At 41.6% G+C, this 17,258-nt stretch overlaps 1 protein-coding gene across 8 annotated transcripts in view; it reads left to right on the top strand.

The window, feature by feature from the left end:
• The window catches only part of ZNF385B (zinc finger protein 385B), a 311,286-nt gene that overhangs the window by 276,535 nt on the left and 17,493 nt on the right, over positions 1-17,258 (top strand). For all 8 annotated transcript variants that reach the window (XM_075117991.1, XM_048868907.2, XM_048868909.2 and 5 more), the window contains one exon: positions 855-1,017. In XM_075117991.1, the coding sequence (XP_074974092.1) occupies positions 855-1,017 (163 nt within the window). The remainder of the gene's footprint in view (positions 1-854; positions 1,018-17,258) is intronic.

The raw sequence follows: 17,258 nt of genomic DNA, 5'->3' as shown, positions 1-17,258 counted from the left end.
AGTTTCTATGAATAACTTTGTGACAAAAGTCTAATGTACACCAAATGTTATTTTACACTACTAATTTTCTACAGAACTGTGTAGTATAAATTTTATAACATTTTAGAAAAGAAGCTAATAAGAAGTACAACCTTTTCCAGGGTGTCCTGTCCTTCATATTCCAACATTTTAAGGCTTTGGAAAGAGCTCTACAAGACTACTGATAAAATATAACATAACTTGGTAACCATTTTATGCATTTCGTATGTTTCATTTGGGGCTATTAAAGTTTATAGCTTATATGTTTCTTTTTTTTTCATCCCTTCCCCCTTGATCTAATAGTGAAGTCATAATCTTATTAATGCCCATTTCAATCGCTATTAGTGTAATGATGCAAATACTTTATAACTCTTGTACTAGGTCAAGGAGGAGAAAAACAGATTATTTAATCCTGTTACAGCATAGAGTACATCTTTCTAACGATAAGCAATAAAGATTAGGGAACAGCACATGAAAATTAAATAGAAGTTTTCGAAATTGGATGTGTTTACATTTACATAGAGGTTTAAATCTTTCATGGGTATGACAGTAAGGAATTAGATAAGCAGCTGTCAATTCTAATATACACTTGAAACCTCATGTTCCAAGGTGCTGAAAATACATACTCTTCATTAAAATCTCTGTCAAAATGCAAGTCTTCCCCTCTGAATACATAAAATACATTAACCTTTGGAAAGTAATTAACAAGGTGCTACTAAAGTTTGTCAGGTGGAATAATATGGTGCCTATTATTGAAAGTATCATTTTTTCTATATTATCATCCATTGTGTTATATGGAAGTACAAAAAATGAGCCTGATTTGTTCTCCTTTGTAGAGCCAGGCCGAGGCCCACTACAAAGGAAGTAAACATGCCAAGAAGGTCAAAGCACTAGAGGCAACGAAAAATAAACCAAAAGCTGGTTCTTCCAAGGACAGCGCAAAGGCTAACACAAGCTGCTCCACCACGCCAGTCACAGCCAACATCTCTGACAAATCAGGTCAATGACAATTTTTGTTCTCTACATTCTTTTGCTTTCCTTTTTTGTGTTTGTGTGAGAGTCTGACTGAGTGTTAGTGGTCTGTGACTTGTTTTTGTAAACTGCTAATATGCTTTACTATACAGGAATGACTGTATTTGATATTCAGTACCAAAACATCTTTAACACACATGAAACATTCCCTATATCACAGTACTAAGGCTTAATTTCAAATAACGTTTATAAGATTCTCCTGTGGAATTTATATTTACAAAATATGGAACATGTTGTACTAATGCCATCTAAACTTGTGATTGTGAATTGATTAGAATTGCTCCATTCAGCTTCCATTGAAGTCATTGTGTGTATCTTGAGGGCAAAAGTTGTCTCCAGGAAACTCCCTTTCTCAAAAAGGGGAGGCCTGCTCAAACCAAATGAGGATAGTTATGGCTATGAAAATCTCCTTCAACAAATACATGGGAGCCTTGTAGCATAGATTTTTTTTAATGGCTTCCACAACCTCATGTAAGCTTCCACTTTATTTGTTCTTCTGTTCCTTCTGGTAATCTCAGAAATATTGTTAACCCTAGTGTGTGTGAGTTATTGTTTCAGTTTTGCTCTGTTCCCTCTGTGATATGTTGCTGAATAAAGCAGAAATGTTTCCTGAACTTTCTGGCACAGTGTGAAATACTACTATAATCCTTATCCAGTAGAAAGCAGCCACTTTTGGTTTCCCAGGCTATGAAACAAAATAGACTCTGAGAGGTTTGCTGCTTCCTTCATGACCACTGTTTATCACCCTTTTCCCAGGAGCTGAGCTTTGACACAAATGCCAAAAGGAGAATGACATTAGAAAATGTTTTAATGTGGAAGTGACTAATTCCCATGCTAATGGCCATTTAGGGCTCAATCCTGCACTCTTTACGCAGGCAAAACTCTCATGGATTGGGCCTTTAGCCTAAAAAGGTTGAGGTTCCGTTTGGTTTACCTAATCCACCTACATTTTAGTTTTGTGTGAAACAATATAAACCCAGGTAGCACCTTCCAATAAATAAAACCAAGATTTTATAAAACAATAAAAGAGATGGCGGACACACAGTAATGGTCAATATAACTGAAATAAGAGAAGAGTGAGTGAGAGAATCGAGAGGCATCTTCAGGACATGTTCTAAAATTAGACAATGAAAGAGAGAATTTAATTGTGAAAGGTATGTGAAAATGTTAAGATATTTTTAAAGAACTCTAACTTTGTGGATCTTGCAATGGAAAATATCTCATATTATCTCCTTGAATGTAAACTAAAAAACAAACAAACCCCTAAAACTGAATCTACTGTTTATCTTGAAAATTTCAAGTGAAAATAGCCTGTCACTCCATTTCTACTGCCACTTGTCCGGGTTCTACTGTCACACATGTTTCACTGTAGAAGCCTGTGGTTGCAACTTTATTAAACTTGAAGCAAATCTGGGGTTACCCAGCAAATTTTAATCCCAGCAATGACAATTAAATCAAAGAGTAGACTCCCCTGTAGGCCAAAACAAGGGTCCAAATAATGGGAGTTGGAATCTCCTTCACTATACCACAAGACCAGTCCTTCTGCTGGCAGATGGGGCCCACCAGTAGAGAGATGTTTTGTGTAGTGCTTGAGCCAGACCACAAGCCTGTCTCAGGCATACTTGCCTCATGCCATTTGCCTTTACCCTACTTGTTCTCTAATCCATGCCTAGTTTTAGAAAGGGGTTAAAACAACCTAATGCCACTAGAAGGGACTCCAGCCCACAAAGTTGCTACCGTATCATTATTTATTTGTTAACGTGAACTAAAAAAAATATCCCGGATATCTTTTAGCTTCACATTAGTGCAGGTGTTTCGAGCACTCAAAATAAATCACAATGGCAGATCAGTGAACTGCTGCCTTACCAGCTAAGAACAAATGAGCCCAAAAGGTGCAGGTCCCTATGGAGGAGACAGAGTCATAACTCCCTGACCTTGCTTTGCTGAACTTGGCAACTAAGATCCTAGTGGGGAGCTGGGAATCTGTTTGAAGCAGTGGATTCTACAAGTGTATTTTCAATTACCATATCACCATCTAATTCCAGAGCTATTGAGTCAGAGATGGAGTACTTGTGGCACCTTAGAGACTAACCAATTTATTTGAGCATAAGCTTTCGTGAGCTACAGCTCACTTCATCGGATGCATTCAGTGGAAAATACAGTGGGGAGATTTATATACATAGAGAACATGAAACAATGAGTGTTACCATACACACTGTAATGAGAGTGATCACTTAAGGTGAGCTATTACCAGCAGGAGAGCGGGGGGAAAAGCCTTTTGTTGTGATAATCAAGGTGGGCCATTTCCAGCAGTTGACAAGAACGTCTGAGGAACAGTGGAGGGTGGAGAGGGGGAATAAATATGGGGAAATAGTTTACTTTGTGTAATGACCCATCCACTCCCAGTCTCTATTCAAGCCTAAGTTAATTGTATCCAGTTTGCAAATTAATTCCAATTCAGCAGTCTCTCATTGGAGTCTGTTTTTGACGTTTTTTTGTTGAAGAATTGCAACTTTTAGGTCTGTAATCGAGTGACCAAAGAGATTGAAGTGTTCTCCAATTGGTTTTTGAATGTTATAATTCTTGATGTCTGATTTGTGTCCATTTGTTCTTTTACGTAGAGACTGTCCAGTTTGACCAATGTACATGGCAGAGGGGCATTGAAACAACTCTGACATCATAATCAAAAAGGCTGACAAAGGAGGTGCTGTCGTCATTATGAATAGGTTGGAATATGAACAAAGAGGCTGCTAGGCAACTCTCCAACACCACTTTCTACAAGCCATTAGTCTCTGATCCCACTGAGAATTACCAAAAGAAACTACAGCATTTGCTCAAAAAACTCCCTGAAAAAGCCCAAGAACAAATCTGCACAGACACACCCCTGGAACCCCGACCTGGGGTATTCTATCTGCTACCCAAGATCCATAAACGTGGAAATCCTGGACGCCCCATCGTCTCAGGCATTGGCACCCTGACAGCAGGATTGTCTGGCTATGTAGACTCCCTCCTGAGGCCCTACGCTACCAGCACTCCCAGTTATCTTCGAGACACCACTGACTTCCTGAGGAAACTACAATCCATCGGTGATCTTCCTGAAAACACAATCTTGGCCACTATGGATATAGAAGCCCTCTACACCAACATTCCACACAAAGATGGACGACAAGCCGTCAGGAACAGTATCCCCGATAATGTCATGGCAAACCTGGTGGCTGAACTTTGTGACTTTGTCCTCACCCATAACTGTTTCACGTTTGGGGACAATGTATACCTTCAAATCAGCGGCACTGCTATGGGTACCGGCGTGGCCCCAAAGTATGCCAACATTTTTATGGCTGACTTCGAACGACGCTTCCTCAGCTCTCGTCCCCTAACGCCCCTATTCTACGTGCGCTATATTGATGACATCTTCATCATCTGGACCCATGGAAAAGAAGCGCTTGAGGAATTCCACCATGATTTCAACAATTTCCATCCCACCATCAACCTCAGCCTGGACCAGTCCACACAGGAGATCCACTTCCTGGACACTATGGTGCTAATAAGCGATGGTCACATAAACACCGCCCTATACCGGAAACCTACTGACCGTTATTCCTACCTGCATGCCTCCAGCTTTCACCCTGACCACACCACACGATCCATTATCTACAGCCAAGCTCTACGATACAATCGCATTTGCTCCAACCCCTCAGACAGAGACAAACACTACAAGATCTCTATCAAGCATTCTTACAACTACAATACCCACCTGCTGAAGTGAAGAAACTGATTGACAGAGCCAGAAGTGTACCCAGAAGTCACCTCCTACAGGACAGGCCCAACAAAGAAAATAACAGAACGCCACTAGCCATCACCTTCAGCCCCCAACTAAAACCTCTCCAGCGCATCATCAAGGATCTACAATCTATCCTGAAGGACGACCCATCATTCTCACAGATCTTGGGAGACAGGCCAGTCCTTGCTTACAGACAGCCCCCCAACCTGAAGCAAATACTCACCAGCAACCACACAACAGAACCACTAACCCAGGAACCTATCCTTGCAACAAAGCCTTTTGCCAACTGTGTCCACATATCTATTCAGGGGACACCATCATCGGGCCTAATCACATCAGCCACACTATCAGAGGCTCGTTCACCTGCACATCTACCAATGTGATATATGCTATCATGTGCCAGCAATGCCCCTCTGCCATGTACATTGGTCAGACTGGACAGTCTCTACGTAAAAGAATAAATGGACACAAATCAGACATTAAGAATTATAACATTCAAAAACCAATTGGAGAACATTTCAATCTCTTTCGTCACTTGATTACAGACCTAAAAGTTGCAATTCTTCAACAAAAAAACTTCAAAAACAGACTCCAATGAGAGACTGCTGAATTGGAATTAATTTGCAAACTGGATACAATTAACTTAGGCTTGAATAGAGACTGGGAGTGGATGGGTCATTACACAAAGTAAACTATTTCCCCGTGTTTATTCCCCCCCTCTGCCCCCCACTGTTCCTCAGACGTTCTTGTCAACTGCTGGAAATGGCCCACCTTGATTATTACTACAAAAGGTGTTTTCTCCTGCTGGTAATAGCTCACCTTAAGTGATCACTCTCGTTACAGTAAAATGAAAAGGAGTACTTGTGGCACCTTAGAGACTAACCAATTTATTTGAGCATAAGCTTTCGTGAGCTACAGCTCATTTCATCGGACGCATAAAGTGGAAAATACAGTGAGGAGATTTATATACACACAGACCATGCAAAAATGGATGTTTACCAGACACATTGTAAGGAGAGTGATCACTTAAGATGAGCTATTACCAGCAGGAGAGTGGGGTGGGGAGAGAGAAAACCTTTTGAAGTGATAATCAAGGTGGGCCATTTCTGGAAATGGCCCACCTTGATTATCACTTCAAAAGGTTTTCTGCCCCGCCCCCCGCACTCTCCTGCTGGTAATAGCTCATCTTAAGTGATCACTCTTCTTACAATGTGTTTGGTAAACATCCATTTTTGCATGGTCTGTGTGTATATAAATCTCCTCACTGTATTTTCCACGTTATGCGTCCGATGAAGTGAGCTGTAGCTCACGAAAGCTTATGCTCAAATAAATTGGTTAGTCTCTAAGGTGCCACAAGTACTCCTTTTCTTTTTGCGAATACAGACTAACACGGCTGCTTCTCTGAAATGAGTCAGAGATGGAGTGGGAAAATGCAAGGGAAGTTTTATTAGATTACTGTCTAAAAAACCAGATAATGATATATATTAGATGTGATTTTGTAAAACTGTAGTTGAAAAAATATATATGTAAGAGTGGGTTTTACCTTATTGTATGTTTGCTGCAACAGAAAGAATCATTTACATTGCCTTTGAGAATTTGGAGAATGATAGATTTTTTTTCTTTACTCTTAATATTTCAGCATATCTTTCTGCCTCTGAGGGATGGGTTCTTTTTAATATCTGTATTATGGGTAAATTTATTTTAGTTGGTCTTAAAGATTTCTATTGTGGGACGCTTAGCTTGCATCTGTATTTTTGTTTTTCTTTAACTGTTTTTCTCTTGTTTTGTGAATCTTTAAGTTCTCTTTGCTCATCTTTGGTTCTCTGTCCTTTTTTGGACCCAAACTTTTTTTGTAATTTTTCTACCATTGCTGTATCAGTGCAGTTCCGCTTGTGGTAACATAGCATGGATGGGGAATGTTTATGTAGGCTGACCACTGGCTTTTACCACTGTCATCTACATGTGCTCTGAACAGGGTAAGAAACTTTGGTACTAGGTTGCCAATGACCTGTTTACATTAGTGCTTATGTGATGGTCACCATCTTGGCCTACACAATGGGGATTGAACCGGGGACATCCAGAGCTGAAAGAGCTAGCTTGAGCTAAAGAGCCAAACACTCTAGCTAGGAAGACTCTCAAGCGCCATGCATCAGGCATTGGGAAGGACATGAAGCACTCACTCATCAGTAGGTTATGCTTGTGATGGTGTGACCACAACCATAGGAGAAATTTTAGTGTGTGTGTGTCTCTCTCTCTCTCTCTCAAAGGCCAAAGCCAAATTCACCCAAGTCCTTATTGTTCAAACATTTTGAATTGTCTTCAGGAGAACTTGGTTACTGCAGGTAAATATGATTTCTGGCAGATGTAAAGGGCTGAATTTGGACCTTGAGAATGATGCTACTTTTTGAATCTATTGCTGTGAGAAGCAACAATCTCCTCTTGTGGTGTTAATAGGATAGTGTGACTTAGAAATAAGCTACTGTATTCACTGTTCATTAACCACCATATTAAAAGACAATATTATGCCTCAGTGAAGCTTCTTTGGCTTTGTGTAGCCAGAATACAAGAACAGTGGTTATTGGCAGATTATATTCCACAGGTTTGGAGTTCTAGCTGAATCATACTTTGGTGTGGTACTTACTTTTGAGCCTCCAACTCTCCTCTGTTTAGGAATATCTCTGCAATATTTGTGTGTCCTTTTCTCTGTCCTGTATCTTGTCCTTATTACCCTGCTTCCATTTTTCTTGATCTTTGTATGTTTAGCTGTTGAAGTGTTACTGTTAATTTTGTTGTTTTAGTCAGGGGTTCTCACAACAACTCTCACTGGTGGCCTCAGAGTGCGGCCACCGATGCTCGCTGGTGGCCTCAGAGTGCGGCCACCGATGCTCGCTGGTAGCTGCACTGACACTTTTTCTAAAATATTTAATTAATTTTAGGAAAAAGAATTAAATATACACATCCAAATCAGTAAAAAGAACAGGAGGACTTGTGGCACCTTTGAGACTAACAAATTTATTAGAGAACAAGCTTTCGGTGTAATTTATATTTGAAGGGTTTTTTGGCAGATTCGGTAGTAAAAATAACGCTGCCTCTCCCTTCGGGAGGGATATTTGTATATTTGTTAATATCACAGCACACTTAGTAGCTACCTGGGAGGCTAGGAAAGGTGATATTAACAAACATACAAGTATCACTTTTCACAGGTAACTAGTAACTCTGCAGTGAAAAGTGATACTTGCATGTTTGTTAATATCACTTTTCTCAGCAAGCCCCAGGACCCCTTAAGCCCTGGATGGGGGCGGGGACGAAAGGGGGAGGCAGCAGGGGCCAGAGGTAATGGTGGGGTGGATGCAGGACCAAGGGATGCAGCGGGGGCCCCGGGCAATGTGCGGGGATACATGCGGGGCTGTGGGAGGCAGCGGGGATGGGTGATGAGTCTCACTGTTGCGTGCCAGAGCCAGGGCCTGGTGTCTGCTGCCATAGGGCCAGGGCTCAGTGCCCGTGGCCAGAGCATGGAACTGGGGACAGGAACTGCGTGGCTGAAGCCAGGGATCGGCGCTGGGTGCTGGAGCCAGGAGTCAGCGCTCGCTGCTGTGCAGCCAGAGCCAGGGGTTGGCATCCGGGGCTAGCTCCCTCCACCATGTGGCTGGAGTCCAGGAACAGAGGTGTGGGTTGGCACCTGCTGCTGTGCAGCTGGGCAGGGCATCAGTGCCAGGAGCTGGGGCTGTGCTGCCGGAGCTGTGGGTTGGCACCTGCTGCTGAGCAGCTGGAGCAGGGGATCAGGGCCGGGGGCTAGAGCCACACGTCCGGAACTGGGGGCCAGACACCGACTGAAGCTCCACAGCTGGGGCTGGATGTCAGCACCAGCTGCCCCGCGGCCAGGCCCAGGGGTTGGAGCCCACTGCCATGTAGCTGGGGTTGGGGTCATCGGCACCTGGGGCCAGTGCCCGCCACTGCGCGGCTGGAGTCCAGGACTGGAGTTGGGAGCCCAGCACCTGCTACCACGCAGCTGGAACCACGGGCCGGAGGCTGAAGACCTGCAGCTGAAGGTTAGGTCCTTGTGGCTGAAGCTGGGGGGCCGCACAGCTAGGCTCCTGAAGTCCCGGTGCAGGGCAGCGCATCCAGGAGCAAAAAGGAGGAAGTGGGAGGGGCCAATGCTTTTCTCCCCCTTAGCCCTAGTTGCTGCCCAGAAGGCTGTTGTGGCCACACAAAAACCCCTGGTGGCCGCATTTGAGAAACATTCTAGATCATTAGGGTTATGAAATTAGTCGTTCACTGTATAACTTCTGGTTAATTCCCTTTTCCCCGCAAGTATTAATTTGTGGAAGAATTGATCCTTTTAAGGAACATTAGCAGGAGTTTGTGATATCATAGTTTGAGATATTATGTATGGAGAAAGGGCCACATGGCTGATAGTTTTTAATGACACTGATAAGATGGAGGGGGCACACACGGGTCCCTTGTTCAAACCTGTGGCCCTGTGAAGATGAATCTGAGTCATTTTTGTTTTTAAGGTAAGTTTCTAGCTTTTTTCCTGAAATAACCAATATAAATCAATGTCAACAAATAGTGAGGGTTGAAAGACCCAGCAACTGGATTCCACTTCTGTGGAAGGAGGCGGGGGAGGGAAGACCTAAACATTGCCCTGTTCTGCCACGCCACGTACACTTTTTATGAAAAAGCAGACCGGTAAGTGTGAGGTGTAACCCACAGAATCACCTCACTAACCCTGTCTAAAAATCATCAGCCTGGATCTGTGCTGAGTGGCTGGTGGACATGAAACAGATAAATTTGTGGAGAGAGTTGTTTTGCAGGCCTGCCCCAAAATGCTAACGCTCAACTCTCTTTGAGGCTGCCACTTCTGTGGGCTCTAACTCAGCAAGGAACTTAAATGTGTGACTACTCGTGTGTTTAACGTTAAGCAGAGGCTTAAAGACCTTGATAAATCAGAGTCTTAGACAGCTACTGAACCATGGGCTAAGCCTAATATTGCTCCAGTGATGGCTGCTGCAGGGCGTCCACTCCTTGTGCATGCTGCACCAGAGCAGCTGTGTGTGCACGGGCGATGCACTGCGTAGTACCCATAATCCCCATCATGTTCACAGCTCCAACAGCATGCACAAAGGAGAAAGAGAGGAGAAGCCACTGCAGCCCACGTCTTTCCCTGACGGTGCCTGTTGCCCAGACTTGATGTTTGAAAAAATGGGAAGGAATCAGGGGCCCTGTTTTCCACATCGATGGGAGGATTTCTTGAACCTCATCCTGCCCCACTGTGCACATGCACCAACCACCCAGGCAAGCCAAGTCGTCTAATACAGTAGCAGTTCTAGAGAAATTCCACTTCTACTCTATAGCCTGTGTTGAGGATTCCTTTCACTTACCTCTCCCTCTGGTAACAGTCGGACTCCACGAGGATAACTATAGGTGCAAGAGTAATTCTTTGCAGAATTGGGGCCCCCACTGTAGTTTGTAAAGTGATGAAAGTTGCTATATAGATGTAAAATATCGGCACCAGTGGAATGAATCCCCCTGAGACAGGGCAGGGGATAGCAACCAGCGTGCAATACAGTGATTTTTTTTTTTAAATATAGCTTTGAGAATGCAATAGAATACTGTATAGGAGAAACAGTCCTTTCTCCAAGTGCTCTCAAGCCAGCATAGCCTGGATACTACAGTGATGAGAGCCTTACGAATGCATACAATAATAATAATGAACCTGTTTACTTATCAAATAAAAAAGGATTCTTTCATCACACTTCTAAATGAAAACAAATATAGTTCAAAATGCAGGGACATGAAATTGGAATATCATCTTTTTTGTATTCTGAAGTCAGACAATAAATGCAAATGCTTTAAACTACATAGAAGGGTTGGAAATGGACTTCAGAATATAAAGGTAGGGTCTTTTGCTCCAATTGATCCATGAAGTGTATGATCCAGTCCCGACAGTGTCAGTGGGAGCTGTGTTTGAGGGATGATATATTTAGGCATTTCAAATTTAGTCCTAATTCAGTTCATAAGGATCTCCTGATGTGTATATACTGTCTCCTATTAGAGTATGTACCTTTTGGGATTTGATGTCTTTGGACATTTTGACTGTGAAACACTCCTCTTTGTTCAAGAAAACCGCATTCTGGCCCCTGCTAATATTGATTTGTTCTGTGTCAGTGTCTGAAAGCAACCTTAAAGCCAGTTTCAGTGGCTACCTGGTGGTTTTGGTGGACTAAGGGAAATTCTGGGCAGTATAGAGCCATCAGGCCGTGGACAGCAGGAAGGGGGACCTGTCTCTGGAGAGCTATTACAATTTGGTTATTCCTGACCACCAGACTGGCCCTTTAAAGGTTGTTGTAGTCAGTACTACTTTACAGCAGCCTTCAGGTTGCTCTACCTTGCTCCTTCAGACAGGACTGGCAACCCAAGGATCAGAGAACCCCTTCCCTCCTCCCCCGCCCCATGCTCTACCAGGTGTAGAAGGGCTCTTGCCTTCAGTGTTTGCTTTAGTGCAGACTCTGCAATATAGGTAATTGTGACAACAATGGCGAATATTCTTTCTTTACCACCTTTTCTAAGTAGTAGAACTCAACATGCTGAGGCACATTTCCTCAAGAAATCATGATGTGACGGGATCTTTCCAGTTTCTCAGTTACTGATCCTATTTCTTCATCAACTAGGAATGATGTGTGATGTTCTGCGACAGGCCTCAATTCACATTCCACAAGTCCATCATCAAGTCACTCCCTAATAGTGTCACTTCTATTGCTGCTTTAAAAATAATCTTTCTGCCAAAGGTAAACATGTAACACTTCCCAGATGCTTCTTGGTGCTTTTAAAATCGATTATCCAAACAAAATCCTTTCATTTCACCTGAATGTTTACCTCCTTTCATAATTTCCCACTCATTTTAAAGACAGTAGCTGCATAATTATCAATATTTAGGGGGCTTTTTTTGCCAGTGATTATTCTCCAGACAACCTAGTGAATTTGGGGAAAATAAGGCTTCTGCGGTTGGACATAATTAGAAATGCTCTGGTAAATTCTCGGTTATTTCTTGTATGGCTAGCATTAGTTACCACGGCCTCAAAGGGCAGGCAGTTGCCCAGGTATTCATTCTTTAAGAATTTTCTCTCCTATTAATTAAACATCATCCAAACCTTAAATTCTAAGCTGCTTATATTGTGGTATAGTATCAGTATATGTCTTTTAGTTCTGTGTGTGTACAGCACCTAGCGCAATGGAGTCCTGGTCTTTGACTGGGAATCCTAGGCACCACGGTAATACAAATAATAAAAAATAATGTTGATGATGGAACATTGTGTGAAAAGTTCAGTAATCTCAGCACCAGCAAAACCAATGTGAGAAACAAAGTGGGTGAGGTAATATCTTTTATTGGACCAACTTCTGTTGGTGAGAGGGACAAGCTTTCAAGCCACCCAGAGCTCTTCTTTGGGTCTGGGAAAGGTACTCCAAGTGTCTCAGCTAAATGCAAAATGGAACAGATTGTTAAGCATAAGTAGTTAGCACATATTCTAACAGGTTTCAGAGTAGCAGCCATGTTAGTCTGTATTCGCAAAAAGAAAAGGAGTACTTGTGGCACCTTGGAGACTAACAAATTTATTTGAGCATAAGCTTTTGTGAGCTACAGCTCACTTCATCGGATGCATTCAGTGGCCAAATAAATTTGTTAGTCTCTAAGGTGCCACAAGTACTCCTTTTCTTTTTGCACATATTCTAAGTGACCATTCAAAGTAGTATCATGAAAGTGGTGAATCCAATAGAAGAGTGATAGCCGAAGCCATGTAGATCCTCTGGGCAAATGACAGTGACTTTTCTTGAGACCTGCTGCTGTGCTCAGATACTGTTCTGCTGCATGCAGAATAAATCTCTGCAGGCCTGAAGTCTTAAACTCCACCTGTCCTGCAGGAAGTGGGGTTGTGTGATTCTGTAAAATAGGAACTCATTACTCTGTGAGCTTATGCTCAAATAAATCGGTTAGTCTCTAAGGTGCCACAAGTACTCCTTTTCTTTTTGCGAATACAGACTAACATGGCTGCTACTCTGAAACCTGTCATTACTCTGTGAGATTCACCCCATGGAGCAGGAAATTCTCTGTAGCACAGGTTGAATGTTAAGGCTCCTAGGACCTTATCCAGCAAAGCACTTAACCTTGTGTTTAACTGGATGTATGAATAGTCCCACTGATGTCCTGCTTCCTTGACCATTGGCCTTTGCTGACAACGTTGGCAGCATCCACAACGTGAAAGAGGGGGAATGTAATTTGAGAGGAAAAAGACAAAGAAAAGTAGGGGCACCAGATGGGGAGACTGAGATGATTTCCGGGTAGAACAACACACATAGACTTCTTAACAGTGGGAAGATGAAAAGCCTGACATTTTCATGCCTCACACTGCTGCCTCTGGTCTCATGTCTGCTATTTGAAAAATAAAGTATTTTTGTCTTAAAATCAGGAAATAATATATCCCTTACTGTAAGAGAAACTGTCTGGGTACAGTGCTGGGCCACAATCTGGAACAGCCCTTAAGCACTTGTTTAACTTTAAGCACATGATTAGTCTCACTGAAGGAGATGCTTTCTTCAGCTGGGACTGCCCTAACCAAAATGGGAAGTGTGTGCGTCGTTCTTTCCCCAGCTACTGCAGAACAGACTTGCAGTTGGCTCTAAAGTGCTATTTTATGGAATACAGTGGATTAATAGTTGCATCAATGCTATGCATGGGTGTGCATGGTCATAATAGCAATGTCAGTGTTCATGGTGTACAGTAAAAGATATTATCAATGGCATGTACAGCACAGACTTTGCTCCCATAGGGAGAGACTTTGAAAAGACTTCACGAAAGCTTATGCTCAAATAAATTTGTTAGTCTCTAAGGTGCCACAAGTACTCCTTTTCATTTTATGAATTTGGTAGGCATTTTCAAAGAAACTATTTATATATAGAATCTGTCAACAGCTTTGTTGGGTTGCCTGCCAACACAGCTTTTCTTGTCCATTGTGGTGTGGGTGTGTGTGTTAAATATCCTCTCTCTGCGGGTTTGCCAGAAATTCCATTTTCTCAACTTTATTGTAGGCAAATATACTGAGTAAGAATAACAAAAACTGATTGAAAACAATCCAAAAAATGTACTTACAATTTATTGAAATGGTAAAGTATATTATAGTCATGAGAAATAATGTTAATTAATAAAATAGTCATGGTGTCTGTATACCACACTAGTGTCGGTTTATTATTGCTGTGGGGGGGAGGGTGTATGTTTATGACAGTGCTTGAATATTTAAATAAGAAAGCAGTACGGAAAATAGAAATGGGGAAAAGAGGTGTATAAGAAGAAAGAGGGTAGAAAAGAGGATAGTGCATAAGTAAAAGGATAAATGTCTGGGAAGAATGGTGATTTAGACATAACACGAAAGGTGAAATTTATGGGCTAAGATCTTGTGGAAGATCCCAAAAGGAAGAGAATTCATGCAGGATGTTTCTTCTTAAAAATTCTCTATGATGAATGAGGATATCATTTGCTCCTGTTTGGGCAGAATCAATTTAATCCCCTATATAAGCAAGACAAGTTTTAAAATTTAAGAAATTCAAGTCAATGGGACTTGTCTCTGCTCCTAGCAGGGCTGTAATTGGCCATTTGAAATGAAGAGTTTGGGCCTTTCCGTTAGAATAGGACTAGCGCTTCTAATACTGGTCTTCTAAAATAATCCTGGAAGAAGAGTAACTTCATCTATACCTAATAGGGACAGTCTGGGCAAAGTTGAGGGGGGAAATTTAGTAGAAGCAAGAGAAGTAAGGTTACACCCTTGGTGCCAAGGCAGTTAGTTTCATCACATCACCAGAGTGTAAGTAATAGAGATGCCAGAGTGCTAATACCTCCAATAGTCTGGAGTCTAAGCTGAGTAGAATTTTGCCCATGGCCAATATTAGTTCTGCCACAGTGAAGGCTGTGCTGAGATGTGCGCTTGAAACAGGTTTAAAATTCCTCTCTTTCACACTTCAAAAATTGAATTTAGTCTCCAAATTTCAAATGGCCCAGGTGCTGTGTGGGTGCTTTGTGCCACACTGCTGGCACATTTTTGCCTGTAAAAGTGACTTAGCTGCCAACAGAAGTATTCTCCTAGCAAAGAGGGATCCTATAGTTGCGCAAAGTCAGTATAGCAACTACTCTCCAAATACCACCCCCCACACACATACACCATGTTTTTGTTTGTTTTAGCCAATGTTCATTTTTATTACCACATTTAATCACTTTAAAACATTTGAAATGAACCCACAGATATAAATGGGTTAGTAGTTGCTGGGAGTGGAAAGTTGGTTTAGGAAGTGGGGCCATTTACAGCTGTATATGGAATCTGTGGAGACCATAAAAAAAGTAAAGTTTAGGTTGCTGACACGCAAACAGATCAAATGCAAAGCTTTTTATTATCACTCCAGTTTTAATTCTGCAACTGCTTGTAAAACTACTTTATAGTATTTGTGAGTGTGAAATGTATTCTGTTCCTTATAGCCTTAAAGCTGTAAATACAAGCAATAAAGTTGCTCATTATTTCCAGATAAAGAAAATATATTTGCTGCCCATCAGCTTATTTGAAATGCAGTTTGTGGGGTCAAATCCTGATGTCCTTACTCAGTACTTACAGTACTCAGGCAAAACTGCCCCTGAAGTCAATGAGAATACACAATTACATGTGTCATTTAACTGAAATGAAGTGAGTGTTTCACAGTTGACTTCAGTGGCGGTTTTGCCTGAGCAAGTACTGAGTAAGGAGCTCAGATACAGCCCCATGTGAATATACTTGCATGCAAAATGCCAATTCATCATCTTTCATACATTTATTTAGACACCCATGGGGTTTTTTATTAAGTTTCCAGTCATTTTAGTAGCCATGGATTAGAATTTTAGGATTAGTTTTGCCCAAAATGCAAGTAAAACATGTTTTCCAGTCAAATGTTTCAGATTCAAAGATGCAGATAACATTATTTTTATTGTTTAGCAGAAGAACCAAAGCATCTTTAAACAGAAGTGAAAGATACCTGGATATAATACAAAAAGTTTGCTGTATTCTTTTAATATTTTTTCTAAACATTCCTACAACACTGTATGCTTGAACAGACACATGCAATACTGCAAAAAATTTCCCCTCCAATACCTATAAAATGCATATGACCAAATTTGCAAGAGGAATATAAAATATTTGCAAAATAATAAATATCTGATGTCAGCAGAAGATAGATTAAACAAACCAATACATTTACTTTTGCCCAGATGTGAGCCGCATACTGCAATGAAAAATTCTACAATACTGTGTACAGTATTTCCAGCTTGTCCAATCTATATTATAATTTCCCAAGCCTGGCCTAGATTTTCAGCTGCAGCCAGTATACATCAGTACAGTTGAGGAAGGTGAGAGACAAAGGTAGTTTTTAAGTTCTACTCAGCTACCCACACCAGCAAGGGATCCTGAGAACACAGACACCCCCAACCTTCAGACTTTACACCAGGAATGCTCCTTATACCAATGGCTGGCCGTGGTATTCCCTCCTTTGGGCAGATCCACCATATTTTCTGCAGCTTTGAAGTGTTGTCAGAGTAGGGACATGAATCTGGCTTAATGTGTGTTAATTTCCATTGAAAGTCTTCCAAACCTATTTTGCTCTGGATGAGGTATGCCACTGGAAAGCCAGAGACCTATGGTTGTGCATTAAGCTCTTGGATTGGCTTGTTGTTTTTGTGTTTGTTTTAGTAAGTGAACTGGTTTCTTTTCTGGTGTGAACTGACATTGCTCCACAGAAGTCAACAGAGCAATGTCAGTTTACACCAGCTGAGAATCTGGCCTTCTGTATGTAAATTTGCATGTGATAGATGAAGTCTGAGATTAGATTCCATTGAAAATAAATCCTTATAACTACAACAGTAACAAGCTTTTTGTCAGAGATTCAGTCTTCAGCAAATAATCCTTTTGATACTAGTAACTAGGAAAAGTTTATAGTCTCACAGAAGCTTGCAGATTGTGCTAAGTAAGTCTGAAACAGGCATTGTATTGATTTGGTGATGGAGAGGGAAAGGTGTGATGGGACACTGCGGCCTGTAGCCTGCCTTCAACAAACAGAATAATAGAATGGTATTGTTACATCCTGGGTCTGCTGCATCCTAGTTCTACTCACGCACCTCAGAAAACCACTACTACACTTAGCACAATAGGCACACTGCTCAGGAGAAGCCCAGGATTAAAATATAATGGGTCAAGATTGTGCAGTAGCAGAGCTGCATGTGGCTATTTGTACATTTCCTGACTCTAGCCAGTCCATTTTCATTAGTACAAAACTCACCCAAACTTTTGAACATAAATATTTGAGTGCATACGTATATTTTGATTAGTTAAAAATAATTTGAAATCCTGAAAACAAGCCAAAT

The sequence above is a fragment of the Caretta caretta genome, chromosome 11, assembly GCF_965140235.1.
Source record: "Caretta caretta isolate rCarCar2 chromosome 11, rCarCar1.hap1, whole genome shotgun sequence".
Classification (NCBI taxonomy): Eukaryota; Metazoa; Chordata; order Testudines; family Cheloniidae; genus Caretta; species Caretta caretta.
Note: the sequence above shows the minus strand (reverse complement) of the source record. Positions and strands in the feature narration are given on the sequence as shown.